Source organism: Danio rerio, chromosome 10 (assembly GCF_049306965.1).
Source record: "Danio rerio strain Tuebingen ecotype United States chromosome 10, GRCz12tu, whole genome shotgun sequence".
Taxonomy (NCBI): domain Eukaryota; kingdom Metazoa; phylum Chordata; class Actinopteri; order Cypriniformes; family Danionidae; genus Danio; species Danio rerio.
In genome coordinates, this window is record NC_133185.1 from 17,842,272 (window position 1) to 17,870,000 (window position 27,729).

Consider the following 27,729-nt stretch of genomic DNA (forward strand, 5'->3'; position numbering starts at 1 on the left):
ACTGGAATAAAACAGCATAAACCTTGTATTAAGAACAATTTCTGTTTTTTTTTTTTTGTTTGTTTTTTTTGCTGTTGGTTTAGATTTCTTGTCCAACCAGAAACAGATGTACACTTTGGCTGCATTTACATCTTTTAAAAGTAAATTGTACCCTGTTATCTGCATTTACAAGGCAAAAAGTGCAATGAGCTGGAAAAAAAGAGCAAGCGCTGAATGACTACTGATAATAAGAGCGCTCTTTTCTCCATTCAAGTATTTAATCTGTTTTTAGAGTTTAGGTTTTTTTTTTTCTTTTCTTTTTTTTTTGACAAGTTGTTTTGCTATAGTTTATGACAGAAAAGTTTTCATTTGTTAAAATTATCTTTAATTGAGGATTTTTTTAACCAGTAGGAATTTTAATGTAATGTCCATTGTGTGATTTTTGTCTGCTTTATTTTTATATAAGTGTATATTGTTTACATGGCGGATTTTGTGTTTGTGCTTTCTCGTTAACATCCATAAATACTTGTTCTACATGACAGTATAAAAGCTTTTTTCCTAATATATAAAAATTAAGGACTCTGCTGAAATCAGTTCTGAAATAAAAGCGTCTCATTGACAGTTGACGATCTGATCTACCTGCTTTTACACTGCAGTCACAAGTGCACAGATCCGATTCATATCAGATACATTTTCACATATTAACCTTTTCCGTAATTGGAACATAGCTCAACAGGGAATTGTGTGTTTAATAGACGTCTAAACGTAAACAGCTTGGCTAAAACAAGGCTAAACAGTCATTGAAAATCTAATAGACATCTAAGAATAGCCCAAAACTAGACTAGTCTTCAAATAGACATATTAGACAGTCTTTATATGCAGTAATTTGTTTCTCTTTATGTGACGACTAGTCTAGTTTTGGCCTATTCTTGGACGTCTATTAGCCAGCCCAAATTTAGCCCTGTTTTAGCCAAGATGACTATGTTTAGACGTCTATTAGACATTTATTAGACATCCTTTAAAAAACAAAAATGCATGCTTGGAACCTTTGTGTATATACAAAGTAGGTATATAATACAGTATAGAAAAGAATTTTTTATTTTTTATTTTATTTTTATTTATATTTTTAATGTCAACTAGTCTTGCACATCTGTTGTCTGTATATTTGCTCTGAAGAATAAAATAATAATTGAGCTGAATACATATGAACAGCACTGCTATGGCTATGAGATGATAAAACACTAGGAGCACGTCTAATCAGTGTGAGCCATATGGCACGAGACCACAGTGAAACACACGCTCGGCAAGGCTTTCAGCTGGAATATTGACTTCGTGAGATGAAGGTGCCATGCTGTTCTTTATTGATTGTAATGTGTGCTTTAATAAAGCTGCATGTGATTAAAGATGAGATGAGTTTAAAGCCATTGCCGCATGTTTAGAATCTGTAATGAGTCCTCGTGCTGTGTGTGAGAGTCGGGAAATGTCACACCCAGGGCATCTAATCGAATTTTACAAACTGCTCATATTTAGCCTTTTGTTTTGTTTTGTTTTTTTGCAGTCGAAGCCCCTCATTCCCCTGCAAAAAGAGGAGGATCCGGAGACGCACAAGATTGTACTGACGAACTACATGTTCCCTCAGCAGACCAGAACTGAGGAATGTGAGTATGCAGTCATGCAGAACCTGCAGCCGTTGCAACCTTCTGTCACAAGAGTTTCCTTATATGAATGTAGGCTGTTTCTTATTTGATTAAATTTAATACGCTCTTTATTTATGAACATTTAAAATATAAGCAACACAATTATATTATATACGTATGTACAGTGCTCAGCTTATAGAAGTACACCCCTCACAACTCTATCTCTTAAGTTCATATTTTTAATAGGAAGCTATACAATATTAAATTTGTTTATATACATTAGATTTGAAAAATGTAGTTGAAGTTTTGTAGGTTGTAATTATTATTATTATTTTGCAATATTTTGCTTGAATTGAATTATCTTTCAATTTGTAAATATGTTTGGTGATTAAAATAATATTTTAATAAATATATCTTATTTAAGATTTAATAAATCTGTTTTGTTTAAATGCACCAACATTTCCCATATTCCTTGAGAAATGGATACAAATATTCATCTTCAAAATGTGGTGAACTCAATTATGCTGATCACTGTATACAGACTACTTTTAAAATGTCTAAATATAAGCAAAAAAAAACATTAATAATAAAAGTCAAGTTATGGGTAAAATGCCATATGGTAAAACAGATAAACGGCTTATTGAAATATACAAATGAAAATGAGTCTTACAAAATGTTTAATTTTGAAATAAAAAAACACACTTTGTGGACTGATGGGTTTGAAAGGTAATAACTATTCTTACACTGAATACTTCACTGGTTATTCTCAGTAAACCATGGTAAAACAAATTGTAGTCATTACTTTTGTAAGCACAATTAAGCAGGAAACATTTAATGTGCAGGAAAAAAATTAAAACTTTATTATTGTTTTTTCGTTTCATTTAAGATGTATAAGCAATATGCATATTCAATATTTTTAATATATAGACTATTGTTTTAGCAATAAGCATGATTGCATGTTTGATACATTAGATTGCACTAGATTAAAGCATCTATTATTGTTATTAATTTGGTTATTAACTTTCTGAATTATAGCAGATTCAGTTTCAATTGAATTTAAAGGAGTTTAAAAAAAGAGATTTTTGTGTAGTTTCAGTAATTTTACTCTTAGTGCAAAGAATATGTAATTTTTGTTACCTTTAAAGTGAAATGAGTGAACATAAATATAGGAGACTGAGGGAAAGCACAAGTTTGAGGAACCATATGGGTGAAATAAAGTTCCATGATCATTCGGTATAGCTCTTTTGTTAATGTAAAAACATAAACAGCTTATTAAATATATATGAATGAATAATTATTTTAATATTTTTAAATGAATGAACACATTTTGTGGACTAATGCGTAGATAGATAGATAACTACTGTTAAGCTGAATAGTTTATTGGTTATTTTCGGTAAACCATGGTAAAAACAAATAATAGTCATTATTTTTTGCTCAGAGAACACAGTTCTATGCTGTCAACATATTTTTTATATGAAGATTTATGTTTTTAACAATAAGCATGATTGCATGTTTAATACATTAGATTGCATTAGATTAAAAGAGCATCTATTATTGTTATTAATATAATTATAATTTTTTTTTTGAATTGTAGCAGATTCAGTTGCAGTTGAATTTAATTAATATTTGAAGAGTTTAGATGCAAAAACCTCTTGTGCCGTCTGTGATTTTGCTCAAAGATTTGCGTTTTTCTCAAACTCCTATGCTTATGTTCATTTATTTCACTTTAAATGCAATGAAAATAATATATTCTTTGCACTAAGAGTAAAATTATTAAAATTACGCTCAGCAACCTAAACTTATTCAAATTGTAGATGCAAATTTCAGACGGTACTTAGGGTTTTTTGGATCTAAACTCTTCAAATATTCATTTAAATCCAATTGCAACTGTATATGCTATAATTCAGTAAATTAATAATCATATTCATAACCAAAATTGATGCTTTTCAATTTAACACAATTAAATGTAGTACATATGCAATCATGCTTATCGTTAAAAACATAAGCAACTCTTCATTTGTTTTTATACGTTATTATTTAAAGGGCCATGAAACCCCTTTGTTTCAGCAGGGTGTTTTCACACCTCTACTTTGGAAAAAGTCAGGAAAGTGGCCGTATGCAGCTCTGTTTAAGGGGGAGTGTCAGAGGAGCAAAAGAGGGATGATATGGAAGTGTCTATTTGGGCACGTGTTTATTTTCAGAGTCAAAACACACACACAGGGGAGAAAGTGACTGTTTTATTTGGACATCAGTAATCAAATTATTTGACAATTTATTAAATGGTGGACTTTAACTGCAGTTTGGCTCTTTCATTCAGGAATTTCATTCATGCCCCTAGTGACAAACGAGATATTTGATTCGAGGAGCTGCTCTAAGCGTGTATTTTTCATGCAATGTTTGATACCGCACAGCGAATGAGAGAAAAAAAACCTCCGCATTTCCCGGAAACTTATATGCACTTGGTAAGTGGCGGCAGAAAGCCATGTGTGTTATTCCTGTCACAAAATGCGGTGAAAAAGTCCTACACGACGGTATGTTTGGTTGTGGTGCTAACATGTTTACACATGATACGATACGAACTAACTTTGCCATCTGAATAAACAAAGAGCACTGGTCGCTCACTTACCCAATCTGTAGAGACAGGACAATCACCAGCAACTAGAGCCGCGTCTTTATTAAGAGGAGACGTGCAGCAAATCCAGATCTCACCATTTGCAGATGAGAAAAGCTCTCATGTAAACAATGTTGCTTAGACACGTATTGTTGTCAGGCGTCGCGTGCATTATAATCCACACGTGAGTCCAGCTGCGCTCTCATAGAGAGAAAATGAAAACAAAACCTTTACTGCAGCAAATTATAAAAGCAACACTGCACGCTTGTTTTGCCAACACAACGTGGCGTCTCTCCGCCGTCTTAACACTGTAACATTAATGAATATTAATGAAGTTGCGCAATAGAGCGCACTGATTGGTTTGAACCAAGCCTTACACATGCATTAATGCAGCACACTCGGAGACGTACTATGGTACTCCCAGGTACAGACGTCCAGTCTACATGCTGGAATACATGCTAAGATCTCATGGCCGTGATGCAGCTTTAAAAATTTGTTTCAAACCGGAAGTACAAATTTGCTTGAAATAACACAAAAACAACCACTTTTCACTTTTTAGTGAAATATATCAAAAATATATTGTCCCAATAGTGTTTTTAGCAGTGTGGGACACATATACGACTTTCAACAGCTTAAATGTGTTTTGGTGTTTCGTGACCCTTTAATTAACAATTGGAAAAATATTGTTAATTTTTCAGAGCAGGTTTTCAGAGTTCTTAAAATAAAATTAAAATGTTTGTAATGTGCTTTTTACTTTTTCAGTATGCAAAAGTATTCTTGCAGTGTTTTGCTGCTGTCAACAGAAAAGTCACACTTGAATGCATTTTGTAATTAATAACACTGCCAAAAATTTTCAATCATTTCCAAGAGGAATCTCTAATGTTTCGTTAACTTCACAGTAAATGTGGTGATTTGTAAACCACAGGTTGTAAACTCTGCGGTTATATTAATATTCCTCATCTATGTAAAATATGTTTATAGTTTATTTACTTTGATTCTTTATAGTTTTAAACACTTTTGAAGCAAATCCAGACTGAGCTTCAAATGTCTGCCTGTACCGTCCGTCAGACGTAGCTCATGTCACTGTTTTCTGTCTCTGAGACGGGATCCTGCCAGTGTTGCTGTGTTGCGTTGTGTAAATCACAAATGGGCGTCTCACTGGATTCCAGAGGGGGAAGAGATTAATAAGTCTTAACCTGTTTCCTAGCAACTCAACTCTAAAGTCCTCGGAACGCAATCGCTGCTGCTCTCTGGAGTCTGAGGCGTCAGTTTGTTAGCATGATTGAGCTTTAGAAACGGTCTGAAGTCTGTGCACCGTCATGACAAAAGGGCTCTTCTGAACCCAGGCGTCTTGCTAAATGGGTGCGCAACAAAAATAGGAGTTGATGGGAAGTCTGTGCCACCTAGCGTGCTCATTTTTTTTTTCTTCGTTTGTTCAGTGTAGCAGAGAGATTAGTTCATTTTTATGATTCAGTCAGTTTATGATTCAAGTTAGAAATCACTGAACTGTCAGGAAAATAGAATCTCTGAAATAAACCATTGCACTATAACTTTAATCAGGATTTGCTTTAAAGTGCCCGATTAGGCTTTAATTCAGATATTGCCTTCAACATTCTGTGTAATGTAGGGTGATGTAAATTATATTCATTGTTGCTCTTATAGCTGTGTAAATTGCTTCCTTGTCCTCATTTGTAAGTCGCTTTGGATAAAAGCGTCTGCTAAATGTAAATGTAAATAACAAAGAAATGTTTCGTATGTCACAATTGATAACCATCACGATTAATGTCAAATCAGCGTAAAGTAATTTTGTTTTCCTTCTTAAGGTCCGGCTCACACTTTGAGATTCAGCTGCAATTTTGTTATCTGAGACAAATTTGGGAAATCGTCAAAGATTCCTAAAATCCTAGGCTAAAATCAGTGATCTTTGATCGTTGGTTTGTTGTGTTCACTGACACAACTGCTTAATGCACTGATGTGATTAGATTTTTCCTCTAATGAAGTTGTGGCAGTGTCAGAAGATTTGACACTTTCCTGCCGTGTGACAACAGCTGTGATTAACGTTAATCCAAGAACCAATAGGAGCTCAGAATTTGCGACACAATCCTTGCGACAATTCAAATGATCGTGGGGAAATGTCAAAACAGTTTTTTTTCTTATTATTCCTGGTTTTATTATTGAGACACGCTGAGTGCAAAATTGCTGCTACAGATTGTTTACGTTTGCTGGGAGGAATCATTTCAGAACGCGGGATGGTGAAAGTGTCATGGGTGGATGACATAAAACTTCGGGGGCGTTTTCTTTCGTGTTTGGCGTCTTTATTGTCGTCCAGTCTGATTTTATGACAGCTGAGATCTTACCGTGTGACATGGGAGCCGTGTTCGTGCAGTCTGACATGCTACAATCCTTCAGGATTCTTAAAAAAAATTGCCCAGTGTGAGCTGGCTTTTATTGAAAGTTGTAGAAAGCAGTTAATTTTAAACCAGTTTGAGCCTAAAACCAGTTCACTTTTAAAATACTTTAAACTGGACAAACATTTTAACCAATGAAGCATTTGCAAATCTGGATAATGACAATGATCTGGATAATGAACCCCCTAATAAAAGTAAAATCATCAAAGATGGTCCGCCACTCCAAATGCCAAAGCAAATATTTATATTTTGGTTGAAGATCACCAAAATACAAAAGTTTCTTTAAAAATAGCTTTAAAGAGGTGCTTTAATATTCTGAGCTTCCAGCAATCATTGTTCTGATGTTAATGGTTTCTTGGCTCTTACAGACGTGCCCAACTCTGACAGTGAGAGCTTTAACCCGTCTCTGTGGGAGGAGCAGCGTAAGCAGCGAGCGCAAGTGGCGTTCGAGTGTGACGAGGACAAGGATGAGAGAGAAATGCCGCCGCGGGTCAGTTCCCACCGTCCACTGCTGTCCAGGGTGCACTCTCGATTTTCTATTTCCCTTTCTGCATGTCTCGCACTTCTGTCTTGCTTCCTGTTGCTCATCTAACACCTGTGTGTTTTTGTTCTGTCACACTTCAATCACTTCTGCCTTCACAGAGAGCCAAATGATGCCGTAAGCTACAAAATCCCAGCCTATCCAATCATATTTGATGTTTAATGTACAGTAATGTTGAGTAGGCTTTTGGACTAGTATTTACGTTATATGATATGTGTTTATCTAGACTAAAGAAATAAAGCAGTTGCATATGAAATTGTTCTGTTACATCTCACAACTGGTTGGTGGGAAAAGAACAGTTGCAGAAGATATAACATGCTGCTGCTTCCATCATTAATTGCATATAGTAGATTAGACACAATTTAACAATTCTGTCATTAATATTATTAAGAATTTGAACTACTTGAACTCGCATCGCTTTTTTTGTTGAACACAAAAGGAGAAGGAGATTTTTTGTGACTATGTAGGCTCCTTATTTCCTTCACTAATGCCTGATTCGCATGGAGTGTCAGTGTCATTGGGGATAGAGGGAATAGGGGATGTCAAGCCATTGGCGAATACAATTTTGGATCTGTCAGCAGCGTTGCTCGCTGCAGAAGTTGGGAATTTCTCAACTTTTCAAGTGCCAACGAAAGCGCCAGCCAATCAGATCACTTTATACAAACAACCCAGTTTAGCCAGTAGCCGATTGTGGTTTAATTTAATTCGCCGTCGCTGCTATGATGATCACGTCAGCCCCAACTTCAAATTAAGCACTGAACGATAACCGTTTTTAAGGTATACCGCGGTTTGGAAAAGTAAAGATTTTAAAACCGCCCAAATTTTCTGCTATAAAGTTCCTACAGTATCTGTAAGATCCGTTTTTTACATTTTGTTTTAAGTTTTTAGGACAACAGTATCACCAGCAGAAAAGATATCCAAACATGCTGTTTTAAATGGTATAGAAATCTTTGTTTTTGAATCTAATTGTCAATGATTGATTTGAATTATTTAACTTGACATGTTTACTGCTCCAAAATATTTTAAAAGTTTCTTAAAATAAAATATATAGTTCAAAGTGGGTAAAAGTTTTAGTTGTTTACCCAGACATTTAAAAAGAATATATTTTAGAGCAGTAATCTCAATACCTTAAAACCGTGATATTTTTATCAGGTCATCATACCGTCAGAATCTTATACCGGCCCATGCATATTTCAGACACTCCCTTTGTCAATCGTTGATAGTTACGCCCCGTGTGAATGGGGCGTTATGATTACAATAAAGCTTCATAAGTGATGCAAAACACTACAGAAGTGTCTTAAATACTATCCATGCAACTCGTGCTGTACTGTGCAAGTCTTCGAAAATGATAAGTTTGCTTAAAGCAAGATCCAAACCAAAGTTTACACTTCTTGCTCTCCAATGGGCTGAAATTAAATCATGTTTGTTCTCAAAAAAAATCATTCCAGTGAATAAATAAATCAGTGAATCATTCTGCCTAATTGAAACTATTAACACTTGAATTTGGGTCAAGTTTTTTGCATGTTTTTTCTTTTTTTAAGAAAATTATTCTGTTCAACAAGGCGGCATTTATTAAACGTAACAAAAAAGTTGTTCATTGAAATATCATTTCACAATTGTACAGATTTTTTAAATGAAATAAATGCAGCCTTGGTGAGCAGAAGAAGCTTATCTTACATTTAAAAATCATACTGACCCCAAACTTTTGACCAGTAGAATATATTTTTGTTAAGAAAAAATGTAAGATTGTAAAAATAAAAGTATTTAAAGAACTATAAAATTATAAATAAAAAAAATTGATATTTTAAATATACAGTTGAAGTCAGAATTATTAGCCCCCTTTTAATTTTTTTTTTCTTTTTTTAAATATTTCCTAAATGATGTTTAACAGAGCAAGCAAATTTTCACAGTATGTCTAATAATATTTTTTCTTCTGGAGAAAGTCTTATTTGTTTTATTTCTGCTAAAATAAAAGCAGTTTTTAATTTTTTAAACACCATTTTAAGGTAAAAATTATTAGCTCTTTTAGCTATATATTTTTTTTGATAGTTTACAGAACAAACCATTGTTATACATTAAACTTGCCTAATTACCCTAACCTCCCTAGTTAACCTAATTAACCTAGTTAAGCCTTTAAATGTCACTTTAAGCTGTATAGAAGTGTCTTGAAATATATCTAGTCAAATATTATGTACTGTCATCATGGCGAAGATAAAATAAATCAGTTATTAGAAATGAGTTATTCAAAATATTATGTTTAGAAATGTGTTAAAAAAATCTCTCCGTTAAACAGAAATTGGGGGAAAAAATAAACAGGGGGCTAGTAATTCTGACCTCAACTTTGCGTGTATATACATATTAAACTGAATCAACTGATTCACTGAAAAGAATTGAATCATAAGTAATGTTTTGTTCAAAATTCTGGCTCAAAAACACTTTTTTTTTTCAGGGTATTCAGTAAGAAAAAAAAACTGTTTAAAATTTGGTTTCCCCATAAAAACATTTGACGTGCATTTTGAAGGCAAAGGTGGTGCTTTTTAAAGCTTAACTCCACTTTCATCATCATCTTATGGCATTACGTGACCGGCATTATTCAGACTTTCACCTTTTGTACTCCACACATGCAAGTCAGTCATGAAATGACACGCGAGTGACTAAATAATGACAGAATTGTCGTGTTTGTTGTAAATAATGTTTTGATTCTTTGGCAGCATGAGGTAAGACGGTTTCAGTGAAACAGCCTCACCTGGTTTGTCAGCATGTCATAGCCTGCGCTTTGCTGCATTGCTGTGGAAATCTCATTAAAGCTGTAACCCTGACATGACTCCTGTCAGAAAGTGAAATGGAAGCCTTCACTGTCTCAGCAGCCCTCCAGCATACAACGTCAACCTTATTTTTATTTTTTTGTTTCCTTCCTACTCGCATCTCACTGATATTACATACTCGGTATCTCGTTCCCTCCCTCTTGCGGCCTGTCTTGCACCCCTGATGACTCAATATGGCTGTCTGGCTCATGCGCTGCGCCAGGAACGCATGCAGCGTCTCAAGCTGTCTGACGGAGCATCGCTATCAGTTCTCACAGCTCCAGTATGGCCCAGTCTGGCCGAAAAGAGCAACTGTCCCTGTTGTAGGTGTTGTAAAAAGCTCGCCAGCATAATTTCCAATTAAATGGTTTCTTCTGGTTTGACCAAGGGTTCAAGGATCTCTCTAGGAAACCATCCATTTGTTCGTCGATTCATATATCTGTTCATTCGTCCAGCCATCCATCTCTGTCCAACTGTCCAATGTAGTTAAGAAGGTTTTTCTGTTGATGTTTTATCATCACTAAAGTTCTGTCATGTTCTGTCTATTAAGTTTTAGTATGTTAAATGTGACATTCATAGTTTCTGCGCAGTGTTGAGTAAGTTACTTCAAAAAAGTGGTTAATTAATATTAATTAGTTAATTAATAATAATTAAAAGTGGTTACTTTTGAAAAGTATTTAAATTTGTCTGAAAAGTTATTTAAACTTCTTGACACAACACTGCTTAAAGTCCCTATAAAGCTCAATGCATAGACCATATAGATGTAATTTTTACATGTAACTTTTAATATGAACCAAACAGTAAAAAGAAATTAACTCTTGCTAAATGTAGAAGTGTTGGTAACACTTTATAATTACACACTATGAATTATTTAATAAGCATTAAGCATTAATAAAGTTAATATATTAAGTATTAACTCCACATTAATAAACATTAGTAAGCAGTTTATAACTGCAGCTACACATGCTGTATTCTTGACTTATTACCATATCTATAATGTCCTTAATATTTGTACTTTCATACTTTAATGATTAGTTTTTTATTACTAAATTAAGTATTGCATTTTTTACAAACCAGTTATTTAAGCGTAGTTGGTTTTTTTTTTTTTAAGAATATTCAGAATGAGTTTGTAAATGATGATACTGTTCAAATTAACGTTTATAATTCTTATTATTCTAGTATAAACTAATAGTTAATTTGTATGTTGATAAATGCTTTATTAACTCATCTTCATGCAGTTTTGTGACCTAATCTAAAGTCAGGACTATTTATGCTTTATAAATCCCTTATAAATGACAATTAAAGGCTCAGTTAAATTCCAAGCAGGAAAAATTCATTTCATTTAAATTTGAAGATACTCAAATGAAACTGTATCAAATGAAAAGTAAATCTTTGCAACCTTATCTAAAATAAAATTACTGTTTAGTTTAAATATTACAACCTAATATATTGTTAATTTTTTATGTTGTTGTTGTTTTATCCAATTTACGTCATTTTGTGACACTCCTGTTCAGCAATGTTTAAACTACAGTAATTAAACTTTTTAGATAAGATTGTGAAGATTATTGTTCATTTGATACGGAGCCTTTAATTGTCATTTATAAGGGATTTATAAAGCATAAATAGTCCTCACTTTAGATTAGGTCACAAAACTGCATGAAGATGAGTTAATAAAACATGTAATAATATAAATAAATGAACTATTACTCTATGCCTGAATAATAAGATATATAAATAATAATTTCAATAGTTTATTAATCATTTACTAACTTATTCTGAATGATCTTAAAAACCTCCAACTACTCTTAAATACAAATGGTTTGTAGATAATGCAATACTTAATTTAGTAATGAAAAATCTGTCAAAAATGTTGAAAGTACAATCAATAAGCACATTAAAAAAAGTCAAGAATACAGCATTTGTAGCTGCAGTTATAAACTGCTTACTGATATTTATTAATGTGGAGTAATTCTTAACAAATAATAAATTCACTATTTGCTAATGCTTAATAAAGGATTCAAAGTGTGCAGTTATTATAAAGTGTTACTGAAGTGTTTTGATAAATTAACCGAATCAAAATGTTTCAAATTAATGACACCATGTTTCAAACATACCATGCATTGACATTAATTTCATGCTCAATTAATTGTTTTTGAGCATGTTAATTGTCAGACAAATCTTTACTCTAGTTGAAAATCAAGCTATGCAAAATATCTAAATAACATAAAATGTATAACAATCACTCAGAATTTATTTTTGCTGAACTTATGAATATATGAAAAAGTATTTAATGCAATGATATTCCCTGTTGATTAAGTTACAAAAAGAAATTCCCTTCCCAAGTATTCCCTTACTTGAGTTTTTATTTTTATTTTTTGCAAAAAAAATAAAAATCTAATTAGAGGAACCAGTTAATTTGTAACTCATTGCACTCAGCACTGTTTCTGCACTACTACTATTATCTAGAGCAGTGACACCCAAACTTGGGCCCGAGGGCCAAAGTTAGCCCATGATAACCTTTGATTTGGCCCGACATCCCAACTGAGAAGAAAGGAAGAATGGTGGAGATGTTTAAAGTTTTATTAGTAAAAGCTAACTCAAATAAAACGTTTCAATTAAATGGCGAATTTGTTTTTTTTTTAAAGTACATACTGTCACCTGACAATGGACGATAAGTGTTAATGTTAGGATGTTTAGTGTATTTAGCATTAAACTGTTATAAATGAGATTGTTTTTTTATTGCATTAAGTTATACTTGACTAAGTAATACTAAATTTAAAAGGTTATACTGCATTATTTAATATGGTTTAAAGTAATGTTTTCTATTGATTTTGAAATATTTCTAAATAAATGTAAAAATTACCCATGGCAGCTTTAATGTAATATAGTTTGATATATTTAACTGTGGCCCCAGGCTCTCAATGATGTTTGGTTTTGGCCCTTCATACTAAAAGGTTTGGGCATCCCCGATCTAGAGGAAATGACAAAAAACTCTTAGCAAACACTGGTTAAAAATCACCATGCGCTTTTATGCTGCTTCTGGTAATTAGCAGGCTTGAGGATACACATTCTTAAGATTATTTATGTCCTTGCAGTATTTTACAAGTTTATTTTCAGCTTGAAATAATAGACTTAATTGTGGCTAAAGCTGGTTTTGTTTACCTGCATAAATAAAACTCCGCAGGTTTGCTGACTCAATTGAAACCTAAACATTCATTCAAGTGCCTTGTAAAATATTGTAGAAGTGTATCTTTATTGTACCCCATTAAGTAACGTCTTACACAGTGCATTCAAGCCAGTCTATTTGTCTTGATAGAAGTACACATACTCACATACTTTAACTGTGTCTGTATTTGTATTTGTAGGAAGGCAATCTAAAGCGATACCCCACACCATACCCTGACGAACTAAAGAACATGGTGAAAACGGCTCAGTCCGTGGCTCATAGACTCAAAGAGGATGAGTCCGGGGATGAGGCTGGAAAAGAGCCCAGGGTCAGCGAGAGGAACCATATCGGAGTGCAGGACGTTGGAGTGAAGGTTGGAGTTTAAAAACACTTCCAAATTCATGGCTGAAATATTTTGATATGTACATTGATATGTTGGATGTGTGAAAAGTGTTTAAAGCGAATCTGACTGCAGATGTTAGAATAAACTTGCATTTTCTGTTTCAGGTGATTGAAAGTCCTTGCACCAATGGTAAACCCGCTGAAATGGATCCTAAAGCAGCAATGAACAGCAATCACAATTACGAACCGATAGATTCAGTAGACAACCACAGCATTGAGAGGATCCCTCTCAAGACCTCAGACAACATGAGAACTATGGTGAACCACGATGACACGCTTGAGGTACTGTATCATTGTTTAAAGAGCTCCTATTTTGCTTTATAAAAGCTCACATTTTGGTTTTGGGGGTCTCCAACAACAGGCTGATATGTGTGCAAGTTCAAAAAACACTTTTTGTTTTATAATATGCATTTATTTTTACCTAATTATCCCAACGACTCTCATATGATTCGGTCAGTGATTCATTTGTTCCCAAACCCCTCCTTAGCTTGAAGCTAATCTGCGCTGATTGATCCCATGACTCAGTTTGTTGTGATTGGTCTTTCAGTGCAGGATGGAGAGAAATGCCCACCACGCCATCAGATGTGTAACTACACGGCTAAGTAGCACACAGAGTATGTGAGAGCCCAAAGCAGGAATGCATTAAAGCAATGCAGTTAACACCAGCATTACTCTATTGTTAACGCTGAAAATTGACTGTGCTGCGTGTGTATCAGAGATGGGAAGTAACGAAGTGCAAATACTATGTTTCTGTACTTAAACAGATTTTTCTGGTATTAGTACTAAACTTTTTTTTTGGACTACTTTTTACTTTTACTCCTTACATTTTTACACAAATATCTGTACTTTCTACTTCTTACATTTTTAAATCAGGCTCGTTACTTTCATTTTGATGTGTTTTGTGGCGCTATTTATAATATTTCTTGTCACTACACAATTGGAACGCCCTTTTCTTTCTGTCAATCTATTTGTCATTGCGTGCTGCAGTGCGTGGCTTTTTTAACCACCGATCGTGCACCGTAGGCTTATTTATTCAAGCTTAGCATGGGAACGGCTAACATGGAGGAGACGGGGGGAGTCCACGATGTAAACATGACTTATGTTTAAACCGGGTAATAAGATGCGTTTTGGTCGATTGGATTACAGGTAAATCAAAAGACGCACTACTGTTCAAATCTGGCATTTAAACGTGGCTAGAATCTTTTGTCCACTTCCGACTATGGTTTACTGTACATCTAATCTTTCAATCTAATACCATGAAAAAAAACTAACAATCATGTACTTTTTTGTCAACGTTGGTACAGTTAGTACCAAAGCAATTAAATCAGATGAACACGCTATGCAATGAGGTTTCTTTCCTTTGTTTTCAATGAGTTCCTGAAACATATTTTATTCTGTATTATAGTTTCAACATGTATATTATGTATACACTGTTGTCTTCATTTAAATTTGTTAAAAAAATTGTGTTACACACCGTCTATAGCAGGGGTGTCAAACTTAGTTCCAAAAGGGCCAAAGCCCTGCACAGTTTAGTTCCAACCCTGCTCCAACACAGTTACCTGTAGGTTACAAACAAGCCTGAAGGACTCAATTAGTTTGATCAGGTGTGTTTAATTAGTTGGAACTAAACTGTGCAGAGCTGCGGCCCTTTTGGAACTGAGTTAACTGAGTGCACAACATGAAAGACAAGACAGCAAAAATGAAGTCAAAGATTTATTGGGGTTTGAATTCTGGGGCTGACCAGGCCAAAATAACAAACAAAAATTCCTTTATGTTAAATTTCTAACTTACCTGATCAAAAAGAAAAGAAAGTACAATTCACTACCCTAACTACCTAACACAAAAACAGGTCAAAAGGTTTTACTAAGAAAATGGCGTTAAACTCCTTACTATCCCAATATATAGACTATTTACAAACTATTTACAAAAACAGGCAACCATATTTGAAGGACAATCAAAAATCAATGTCAGCAGGCAACAAAGATCAAACAAGCCAGTGGAACAAAGTATCATGAACAAAGCAAACACTAAAACAAACAGTGTTCACAATTCTCAATATAATCTCAGTAGTCACATAAAACAAACAGTACTCACAAATCTCAATATTCCCAGTCTTAACACATCCAAAAACTCTGCACTATACCACATACAAACGTTTCAACAAACACAAGCAAGTGACCAAAAACAAGATGGCTGCCAAGGAAGTAGTGTCATGGCTTTTTAAAACACTGTAGGCCAATCAGGAACAAGCAAGCTGGAAGTGGCCGATTAGATGGGTTCTAAGAAAAACAGAAAAAAAAACAGATGAGACCAGACAAACACAGGATTGTAGCAATTGTTAGATATTTTAGAAAATCACACATTTATTTATACTGGGTCATTTATGAATAAAAATGTAATGCAATAGACCGGGAATTTATCATGTGAAGAAAGATGATGCAAAAAATTTATTAACAGCATTAATGACTTTAAAATATGTTAAATAAAATATACACAATACTCTGAAAACAAACAAAACAAAAAACAAACATTGAAATCATGTGAGCTTTAAGAGTTTTGCAGTTTAAAGAAAAGGAAGCAGCTTTAGCATAGTGCAAAAAATACATTGTAGTCAAAAACATTCAGTTTTTTTATTTTATCAAAAGAAAAAATAACTAAAGTATGTTTTGGACAAAATGAAGTGTTGAATTTAAGACATTTATTACATTATATATATATAATGTATATATACAAATACAGTATATAGGCAGAAGAATTATGATTTGGAATATACTGCTACTAGAATATGGCTACATTGCTGCTAAAAATTGGCAACAAAATTTTTAACAAAAATTAGAAATGCAAGTTATTTTGTATAGATGGTCAGGATGTGCAGTGTAGTTATGATCGTGAATCTAAAACCACTGAATTCTGTATACCAATAAATGTATACCAAGGAATACTTTTTACTCAAGTACTTATTTCAGATTGTACTTCTTTACTTTTACTTGGGTATAAAAGTGTAGTCAGTACTTCAACTTTTACCAGAGTCGTTTTAAATAGAAGTATCTGCACTTCTACTTGAGTAAAGGATGTGTGTACTTCTGCCATCTCTGGTGTGTTTGAACAGCTGATGGTGACCATAGCAATGACAAACGGCAGAGGATCACGAGTTCAGAAACGCATTTAAATCGGTAAAGGAAGAAGCACTCCTTGCGTTTTAGAGGCGATATGTGAACAGCCCCATACAGATTCAACCTGAGAGATACAGTAAAAGCACTGATCTATAATAGATGCTTGATTACAAGTTCAGCAGGGCGATTACAACTTAAAACACAATATTAATATTAATAATATTGGAAAGTGCGTTCACATTGTACCAGATCTGAAACTACATATTTGGTGATAGCGTATTGACGTCAGCGTGCTCAAGCCAAAAATCTGAACCCAACCTAATTCATTCAACTCTGAGTCGACTCTTTTGTTGAAGAATCAGTAGCTTTAGTAACAGGAAAATTAGGAATAGGAACAATTGTCTTTCAGCAACAAAAGGATCACAAGCACAAAAATAAGGTCATGTAATTTAAGGTCTTCAAGTAGTCTCAAGCTACAGTATGTTTGCTTTGTGTTAGAAATCAATCATAACTGAGATTAAAGTCTTTTCTTGTACTGTAGCCGTTACAAATCATTTCACATTAACCCTTAAAGACCTAGAGGTATTTTGTGGGCACCTAATGGGCCTATATAATTTTTTTTTTTTAAAGCAGTTTTGTTGTCATTTTAGCAGTCAGCCTCAAGTGTCATATATTATTTTAAAAAGGAGAACCTGAAGCTTCAATCTGTATCACTTAAAGGTCCAGTCTAAAATATTTTTTGGTCCAAAAACATATGAACAGACAGAAAATATTCCAGAATTTTAAGAAAAACGTTTTTTTTTTTTTTAAGTGGCATTTTCTAGTTATTACAAACAAAACCTCATGAAGTTAGTTTTGTTTTCTTTAGAAATACATGCTTTGATGTTTTATACTTCCAAAATAAATTTTGTCTATATCCACCTTTCCCTGAGCAAGTTATCGCAATTTATTTCAATGTTATTCTAAGGCGTTTTTTAGTGGGAAAAAACTAGTGCATTTTATTTACTGACAATGTATTTGCCCAAAAGTTCTGAGAATGAACTAAACAGAAAGATTGTTACAAAATAACAGAACACTGAAGCAAGTTTGACTTTTTCCAAATAATACATTTTTAGTTACCATAAACAACACCACTTACAATGAACTAATAAAAAATGAGAAAATAATAAATAATGCGTCAAAGTCCAAATAAACATGGTGCAAATCCTCAGTAAAAAATTTGTTATAAATTTTTACTATATTATAAATAGTTACATAACTAAACACTAGATTCAATATGGACCATCCTTAGGTTTTATATGCCAGCATATGTTGTTTACCCTGCTGCTTCTCAACTTTAGCATTCTAGACAAACAGCCGCACCGTCATTAGCGTCCTTTGAAAACAGCAAGACCAGCACTTTGACTTTGCTGTGTCACTGTTTTGTCATGTTTTTGTGCTGTTGTGCATGCAAAAGTACTTAGTATGAGAATTATTTTATGCAAAACTTTTTTGTGTGGGTTTTATTTAGCCGGGCGTAAATGTACAGCCTATTTCTGCTTCCGTGTTGTTCAAACAGCTGATTGCTGGTCTAAAAAGCGAAACCTATGCTTATTGGTTGAGAGAGAGCGAGTTTGAACCAATCTGGGCATGGAGGAGGGACAATGCATCAATGCATCATGACTGGTTTCTTAGGTGACACAATTCATGAGCGTTCCTTTGTCAAATCAGCGTTGTTAAAATGTGATGACGTAACCACACTGATTCCGGAGCCTCCGAAGGTCCGTGAATGTAATGTTTTACAGTGATGGAAAGCTTAGGCTCTCTTCTTTATGCCAATCTTTGAATTGTACAGGTAGGATCAGCGGATCAAAAGTTATTAAACATTTGAGAACAATACTTATTTTTAGCCGCGGGTTAAGTCATGCTGTGTTGGTTTGGTTTCATTTAATATATATTTATAGTGCTTTTTATTTTCTTATTTTGGAACTTGGCATCTTATTGAGCAGTATGGAACAGTATGTGAAATGTATGCTTACTAAAGTGGAAGTGGAAGGAAAAACCCATATTATGTCCCTATCACAGTATTCTCCTCAATTTCGTCAGGGCTTTAAAATTGGATGCAATAAATTTAATTAGCTGCTGTCTTGTATTATCCCCCAACATTGAGTGGATGTGAAGTCCCTGTCATCATGCATTTTTTCATACTGTTATCTGAGGTTTAATGATGACAGGACATATCATTAGGGTACAGTACATCAAAAATTCACAATACATCCACAAATCATAAATTTACAAATACGAGTTCAGTTTACCACTATAAATATGTACACAGAAAGAAAATTGGAGTCTCAATTGAATCTGAGCATTTGATGTGATGTGATTGTGTGGTCAGGACTCTGAGGAGCTGTCGTCTGAGGAGGAGGAAATGAAGATAGCCGAAATGAGACCTCCGCTCATTGAAATCTCCATTAATCAGCCTAAAGTAGTGGCCCTCAGCAAGGACAAAAAAGGTAAAGCAGTATCTCTCTTACTCTCTCACCCTTATTAATATCAATTAATTTTCTCTTGCCAACGTGTATCATTTTCAGTAGCATGTGCTACAGATGTTCTCAAAATAAAGCTGTATGTTTTTGTTTTTTTTTTCCTGTGGGATGATGTAGATGATGGGAAGGATGCGGATTCTTTGCTGGATGAGACGGTGGCCAACAGTAACCAGAACAACAGCAACTGCTCTTCACCCTCACGCATGTCTGATTCGGTGTCCTTGACCACAGATAGCAGTCAGGACAATTCCCTCTGCACCCCAGAGAGGGAGTCAAAGATGCCTCTCATCCCAAAAAATGGGTACACACACACACCCTGATTTAACATAATAGCAAACAACAGTGACTATACACTCATTTATAAGAACAACCAAATCATTTTTGATACCTGATCATTTATAAATTACTTGCAATCAATCCATTTACTTAAATGAATGGCAATGTGTTAACAAAATTAACAAAAACTAAATAAAACTAATTCAATAGTTTTGTCCAAAAGCTGAAGTTCAGTTAACAAACCATTCTAGTATGATCAAAGTTCAAGTATCTGCTATTTTTCATCATTTCAGAAACTCTCCATTACAAAATATTTCAATTAGGGAAGAAATAATAGCTCTGTTGTAAAACGTAGTATGCTGCCTGCCTAGACTTCATTAAGAATTCATTAGAAAATGAAATGCTTTTATAGGACAGACACTACATTAGTATCAGCACAATGTATCAAGGCAATGTCTGGAGTAGAAGAATTGTTATATAATAGAATTTTATGTGGAGTATGTGGTTGTCATTTTTCTATTTAGAAGGCAGTAATATATGTAATCACTCGATGTAATGGCTGTTCAATTGGTAAATGAATAGAGGGAATCTTTCTCTAACTTGATTTGATTTCCTCAAACTTAGACAAGAGGATGAAAACCTCAACCAGCTGAAGCAGATGACCCCTCTTCTCCAGAACTGTAACGGCTCTGAGACATCCCTACAGACCATTCTGAAGAACCAGCAGAGCTACGAAAGCAAGTCAGACCAGATGGCCGACTACAGTTTCTCCATGGAGGAGAGGTTAGCCCTCATTGAAAAGGGCATAAACAATGGTGTGACTGACCAGTACAGCAAGTGGGATCAGATCAACATGAACGTGGCCAAACTCTCACCTGACAACATGTTGGCTTACGAGGAATTGGAAAGAACAAAGAGTCCCCCAGCCAAGGAGACCATGTCGAGCAACAACAATGCCAGGCTGTCACTCGAGAACCTTGAGAATGGCAATCAGCTTCAGAAAACCCAGTCTGGGGAGAATTTCAATAGCAGAACGGATCAAGTTCCCTTGCGGTATGAGTCTGTGAGGACAGTCTCAACGGGTGTAAACGCATTAAGCGATATGAGTCTTTCTCGTAGCACGGAGGAGCTGTCGCCAGAGAAGAAATGTCCACCAGCCCCAGTGGTGAAATCTCAGAGTATTGCTAATATGGATGGTGGAGGTATGAAGCTGTACTCCATTGAGGGAGAAAGCCCCCCATATGAAGTGGCTTGTGCAAGCAGAACCTCTGTAGCTGGGGCTCAGGGCCAGAGCATTGTCCGCTCCAAATCTGCCTCCTTGCTCAATGACCAGCATATGCAGATCTACCCTGGTTCTTCAGCTTCATCTTCTGACTTGCTGTCCAGCTCCAAACCTCCGGTAAGCAGCACTCGCTACCCTGCCGGCCCCCCACCACAGTATAACATCCAATATGCCAGCAGCACTGTGCCCAAAGATAACCTGTGGAGCCAACGTACGCCTGTACCTCCTGACCAGCCTTACATGCCACCACAGCACTCCCTCGCCAACACCAACTTTTCCAACCGCAACAATGCCCCTCCATACCCCCAGCCTCAACAGCGTGGACCGCCCAAGACCCCAGACATGTGGGCCAAGGAAAGAATGCTCCCCCAAGTTGGTCAGCGTGGCACCTTACAAAGACAGGGTAGCGGATCCTCTGGCAACCCCATGTGCATGCCAGATCCACGCCGCATGCCAGGAATGGAAGGAGACTACATGACCTACCGGGACATTCATGCAGCAGGTCGGGGGCCACTGCAGATGAGCCAGGCTCTTCACAGACCTTTGTCTGCTCGCACATACAGCATGGATGGACCCAATGCTCCCAGACCACAGAGTGCCCGGCCCCCACCTCACGAGGTTCCAGAGAGGACCATGTCTGTTAGTGACTTCATCTACCAGCAGGGCAGCCCCAGCAAGAGGTCCAACATGAGGGTAAAGTCCGAGCACTCGTTGCTGGATGGGCCAGTTGGAGGAGGTGGCCGAGTTCCAGCTGACTGGAGGGATCAGGTCATGAGACACATTGAAGCCAAGAAGATGGAGAAGGTATGTTCGTTCTTACAACAACGACTTCAAAATGTGCAGCTTGTTGAAGAGTATGTGCTGCTACTATTTAAAATTGATTAGCAAATTCTAACTGGTTCAGGGATCGGCAATTCTGGCTCTAGAGGGCCTCTGTGCTTCAAAGCTTGAATTAAATGTAACAAGTTTAAACTGAAAATGTAACAAGTAATTTCAGCATTGGTTGACAGTTATGACACTTTTCCACTGCATTTTACAGAACTGTTTGGTTTGGTATGGTTACTTTGGTGGTTTTCCACTGTACAGTACCTGGTACCTCTTAGCACCAACTTGGTTGAGGTTGTATCATTACTGAAATGGGATGTAAGAGAATCAAAACGAACAAAGGCTGCACACAATTTAGCAAGGCTGAATCATGATCAATAGAAGAGGTGCAGATGGGAAAAATGAAAAGTCTTACTTGGACTTTACTGGCAGTCTCACACATTTCATAGTTTATGATCCCAAAATACACATAAATGTGAAAAGCAGGGTATAACAGATAACACATGTTCTCTTAAGTTACAATTTAAATTTAGTGAAGTGTATTTATAAACTAATTTCTAAAGGAGCACGTGCTTATGGTTGATTACTGCTGGTCCCGCATTAGCTGTCGCATGTGTTACAAAACCCTGATGTTAGTCTAGGGGACGGTGGGGTTTGACAATTGTATAATTAAAATATATTTATATAAACAGTGAATAAGTGCAAAAGACAACCAAAGTAATTCCAAAAATATGTACTTTTGTTTACAATTCCCAAAAGTGAACAAAAACAATGAATTAATCAAAATTAAAGAAAGTAAGTAAAGACAGAAATATACTATATACAATATATACAACACTGAGACAAATACAGACGGGAAAAAAACAAGAGAGCTGGCAGAAGGGACGCGGGCGGTACTAAAGAAATGAAAAGAACAAAACCTAAACTAAATCTAACTTCCCAGAAGCATCTAGCTAACTAACTATGTGAAAATAGTATAATTAACACGCGAAGTCTTCCGAGCCCTAACTATCAACTCTATCTGTCTATGCAAAAAGTACAAGGGGTGGCGCTCGCCCCTAACCTAATGTACTAAACAGCAGAGTAGTCCTATGTGTTGCAAAATGCATGTCACATGACCTTCTTACCTGTCTACTTCGTCCAAGCCTCGTAAACAACATAAACTGAGAAACGGAATGATATATGAATAACGGACAAACGTGCACACAGAAACAAGCAACAACAAAATACACAGTTAGACGGGGTTATTTCTAAACGCAGCGCAATAACATAAGCAAGCAGGAAAAGCAGAGAAACAGAAGTCAAGAGAGAGCTAGCGAGTGATCACAGAGCAACAGAGCACAAATAAATAGCACATGATTCACCAAGCGAATGATTCCTAACTCACTATATATAAATAGTCTCTTAACTCCGTTATCTTTGCCTTGAAGAATCCCCCATTCCATCCCTACTCCTCCTCCTTTCCCTTAATAGGGTGCACGCTGGCCCAGTGGTTAGCACTGTTGCCTCACAGCAAAAATGTCACTGGTTCAAGTCATTAACAGGTCAGTTGACTTTTTTGTGTAGAATTTGCGTGTTCACCTATGCGTCTTAGGTGAATCTCTGATTTTCTCCCACAGTCCAAAGACATGCGTCATAGGTGAATTGACCAATCCAAGTTGGCACTATAGTAGAACCCGTAATCAGCAGTATTTCTCTATATAGCAATTCCTAATTTGTCATTAGCCCTAAATAAGGGCGAGTTCTCGAGGCCCACCTGAGCTTAAACTCCCCTCTCGCCCTGCAAAAGGGAGGGAACCCCGGGCTCAAGGATATTATGAGCTCTGGACTCTCTCCCAGGACAGCATGACAAACTTGATTTATAATCTATCATTAGCTAAGTGTGAACTCTTAAAAATCCAAAGTTAATTATCACAGAGCAGTTGAGAATCTCTCTCTTGCTTGCCTTGTTTCTTTCTTTCTTTCTTCCTCTCTTTCTCTCTGTATTGCTCACACAAGAAAAACTATGTGTCTAAATAAAAATATTTATATAATATCATAAACGGGTGGCTAAGGAGCAGATCTAGCGTGTGCTAAATGTAGAAATCAATAAAATCACAGCAGAAAAGGCAGTTCACTACAACATCATTTCTTTTCTCCCTAAGTGGTACTAAACTGCAGTGGAAAAGCAAACCGAGGACTGTACAGTGGAAAGGTGCCATAACAAGCAGGTGTATTTGATTTGTGATGGAGCTTAACTCAGCAGGACTATGGGTCCTTCAGGACTAAAAGTTTCCTATTTCTGGTCTAGTGAGAGAGTAAAACTGGCATGCATTAAGAAAGCTACAAGATTCATATATAAGGGTTTAGATTAGAATATCATAAACCATTTGTAGCTAGTTTAGATGTTAAAAAAAAAAAACGGTTAAGGGACATCTGTAATTGCATAGTATTTAAGTAGGTTTTACATTTAGTGGCAAATGAACTTCATAACACTTCATAACTTCATAACAATATATACACACACACACACAAACACACACACACACATATAAATATACATATATACACATATATATATATATATATATATATATATATATATATATATATATATATATATATATATATATATATACATACATACATACATACATACATACATACATACGTACACAGTTGAAACCAGAAATTTACATACACTAATAAAAGGATCATAACCATTTTTTATGTATGATGGTAAATTGTACTAAACTTTTATTATTTTAGGTTTGTTAGGATTACCTAAATGATTTACTTTTGCTAAATGCCAGAATAATGAGAGAATTTTTTGAAAAAAATTTTTTTTAATTCTAGACGTCAAAAGTTTACATACTTTTCCTTGTTTTTTTTTAGTTTTGCTTTTAAACTGTATAATTTCGAGTAAATGTTTTGAGTATCCTTCCACAAGCTTCTCACAATAGTTTGAGGGAATTTTGGCCCATTCCTCCTAACAGATTAAGTGTAACTGAGTCAGATTTGTAAGCTGTCTTGCTCGCACAAGCTTTCATCTCTGCCTACAAATTTTCTATAGGATTGAGATCAGGGCTTTGTGATGGCCACACCAAAACATTAACTCTATTGTCCTTAAAGCACATTTTAACTAAATTGGCAGTATGCTTAGGGTCATGGTCTGTTTGGAAGACCCATTTGTGGCCAAGTTTTCATTTCCTGGCTGGGGTCCGTTCTTCGTACGTGGATTACTCAGTTAGCTGGATTTGGATATTGACGATTTGACACGATCCAGGATCGTTTCGTTCTTCAAAGCTGATCCGAGAGTTGTTGTCATAGTAACAGTTTTGCTTGGTCAAACCTGATCGGGAGCAGGTTCAATTCACATAAACAGGATTAGATCGGCTCAGTTAAAGCAAAGATAATACAGAAAGTATGTTCCGAATTCTGATATTTTCTTACAGTAGTAGTTATATACACTTGGGAAAATGGTACATATTTTTTAACTAATATATATATAAAGTTATAGTTATTAATAAAATAAATAAAGTTATACATATTAGTAAAACTTATGCAATCTGCACCCTCGAAATAAAAGTACAAAGACTGCCATCTGGTGGTGCAAAGAGAAAATTTATTTACATGAACTTTTTAGATCGCTTTAGTACAAATTGTGTATAATAGAAATACTCTTGACACATGAAAGTGTAAAGCCTGCAGCTCACAACAAATGTGGAAGGTTATCGCGTGTCATATTTAACAAACCGTTTACTGCTAATTTGATGTAATTTTGCTCACATGGATAATTGAATATTAATCAGATAATGTCATTGCGCTGCTGTGCCGTCAGCCAATTGCTGCATTGCTGATCATGATTTCGAGGATCGATAGATCTGTCCTTCACAATACAAGCAGCGATCTCAGATCAGTTTATCCAGATATTCTAATCTGATTCGCGAACTTGTTTGAAGAACCAAATTAGCGAGAGATCAGTTATCAAGATTAAAAGATCCAGGATCTGCCAAATCATCTTAGATCATTTAAGCAAGGTACGAAGAATGGACCCCTGATGTCTTGAGATGTTGCTTCTCCCTCCTGCAACAAAACAGCCCCACAACATGATGCTGCCGCCCCCATACTTTACAGTTGGGATGGTGTTCCTAGGCTTGTAAGCTTTCCCCTTTGTCCTCCAAATGTAACACTGGTCATTAGGGCCAAACAGTTAAAACTTAGTTCCATCCAACCACAGGACATGTCCCTGAAAATTATTCTTTTTCCTGGTGTAATTTAGCAAACCATAATCTGGCTTTTCTGGCTTGTTAATTTTCCAATGTTGTCACACAAGGAAGTGTTTGAGGTTTTCCTTAAATACTATTCCACAGTTGTGCCTTCAATAACCTCAAATGTTGTCAATTAGCTAATCAGAAACTTCCAGAACCTTGACACCATCATCTGAGCTTTTTCAGAGGCATGATAATCTTATAGTATGTAAACTTGACTTTCAATAAAAGTTTCTCAAAAAATATCTCTCTCATTATTCTGCTATTAAGCATAACAGAAACAAATAATAATAATCCTAACTTGCCTAAAACAGAAAAAGTTTATTTATATTAACATGTGACTTTTTTAAATGGTTATGTGCCTTTTTATACAGTGTATGCAAACTTCTGGTTTCAAGTGTATATAGTCCTAATTCCAATTCTAGTTTATACCACTACCCAGTGGTAGTAGTATTTACATTTTTGGGAAGTATTTATACCCATTTTCAAAGGCAATCTGCTCCTTTCCCTTACTCCTACCTTTTCCGAGCAAGAATTGAGACACCCATGCTCCTTCAATAAAGGATAAAAGGTAGGGGAAAGGGGTTGAAAAGTAATTTAATGTGCACATGTAGGGTTTAAATTAAACTGTCATATTATATTCATCATGTTGTTGTAGTCATGTGACAAAAATACACAAAACCTATGTCACGTTACTGTCATACACAAATCCTTTGCCAGTGCTTCGCCTTTTACACACACGTACATCACCTACTCATTTATGTGCACTATAAAGTCAGACATGCTCCTCTTTTGGCATATACTTAACTAACACCATGGTGGGAAGTTTTGCACAGGCACTCACACTTAAGCTTAACCTCAAGTCTGAAATTACACACTGCCATTTTTCAGTATTAACTGCATGCATGTGGTATCATTTATTTTCACTCTTCTTAAAAAATGCTCCTAACCTAGTATGTTTCTGCTTGTTTTTGAATGTGTGTAACACAAACTAACTCTTGCATGTTTCAAACAGAGCGTACTCATGGTTAATGCATGCTCTCTGAAGTCATCATTGTGTTTGTGTGCATGTGTCATCATTTGTTCAGAGCACTCTGTCTCGGTCTTTGGCCACTCTCAATGGCAGTCAGAGCTCTCTGGCCTTTAGCGCTGTAGACGGATGGCAGTTTGGAGCTCATGGGCCCAGCGTGAGTACTGTCCCACTGTGACCTCCCTCCCCCCTAAACACCCAAAAGCACAGTGGAGTCTCTCTCAGTTCCCTAAGGGTCATCCTCTCTGCTTACTGTTTGATCTTTGTTGTTAAAATGCACTTGTCACCTTGCGTCTGTACATGCGTATATCCTGGAATGTTTTTCAACCCTCTTTGTAAAGGAACACTATACTTTTTCTGGGAAAAAGTCTAATTTTATAACTCCCCTAAAGTTCGACATTTACGTTTTTTAATCTATTCAGCCAATGTCTGGGTCTGGCCAGAACACTTTTATCTTAGCTTAGCATAAATTATTGAATCGAATTAGACCAATAGCATCTTGGTAAAATAGTTTTGATAATTGCCTCATTTAAAGCTTGACTATTCTGCCATGGTATAGCTGTCAAGTTGCTTATTTATTACACAGGTTTGTGTGTATAGTCAAAGTCTCTTTAGGACAAGTCGTTTCACTCTGTGGCCATCTTTAAAACACCTCTCGGGCAGTATTATCAGGCATTTAGTTTGAATAAGGAAACATTTAATTCTTCATAACTGCTCATCAAGCTTGTGATTGAATTTCATGTTAGAAATCACCAATAAAATTAAACTACAACTGTCTCTTTAGTTTAATTTCTAAACATCTTAATCGCACAAAATCTGCTAAAACTCACGTCTGGTCTGAGTCCCTCACCCAGAGTAGCGTCAATCTATAGTGATCAAT

The 27,729-nt window shown here is 35.6% G+C and overlaps 1 protein-coding gene across 6 annotated transcripts in view; it reads left to right on the plus strand.

The window, feature by feature from the left end:
• Window positions 1–27,729, plus strand: part of erbin (erbb2 interacting protein) — a 158,783-nt gene that overhangs the window by 107,167 nt on the left and 23,887 nt on the right. Inside the window, exons 14-21 of one of the 6 annotated variants that reach the window (XM_005155576.6) lie at window positions 1,538–1,637; window positions 7,004–7,155; window positions 13,346–13,519; window positions 13,654–13,830; window positions 19,036–19,153; window positions 19,304–19,487; window positions 20,087–21,548; window positions 26,908–27,006. In XM_005155576.6, the coding sequence (XP_005155633.1) occupies window positions 1,538–1,637; window positions 7,004–7,155; window positions 13,346–13,519; window positions 13,654–13,830; window positions 19,036–19,153; window positions 19,304–19,487; window positions 20,087–21,548; window positions 26,908–27,006 (2,466 nt within the window). 6 annotated transcript variants of the gene reach the window in all.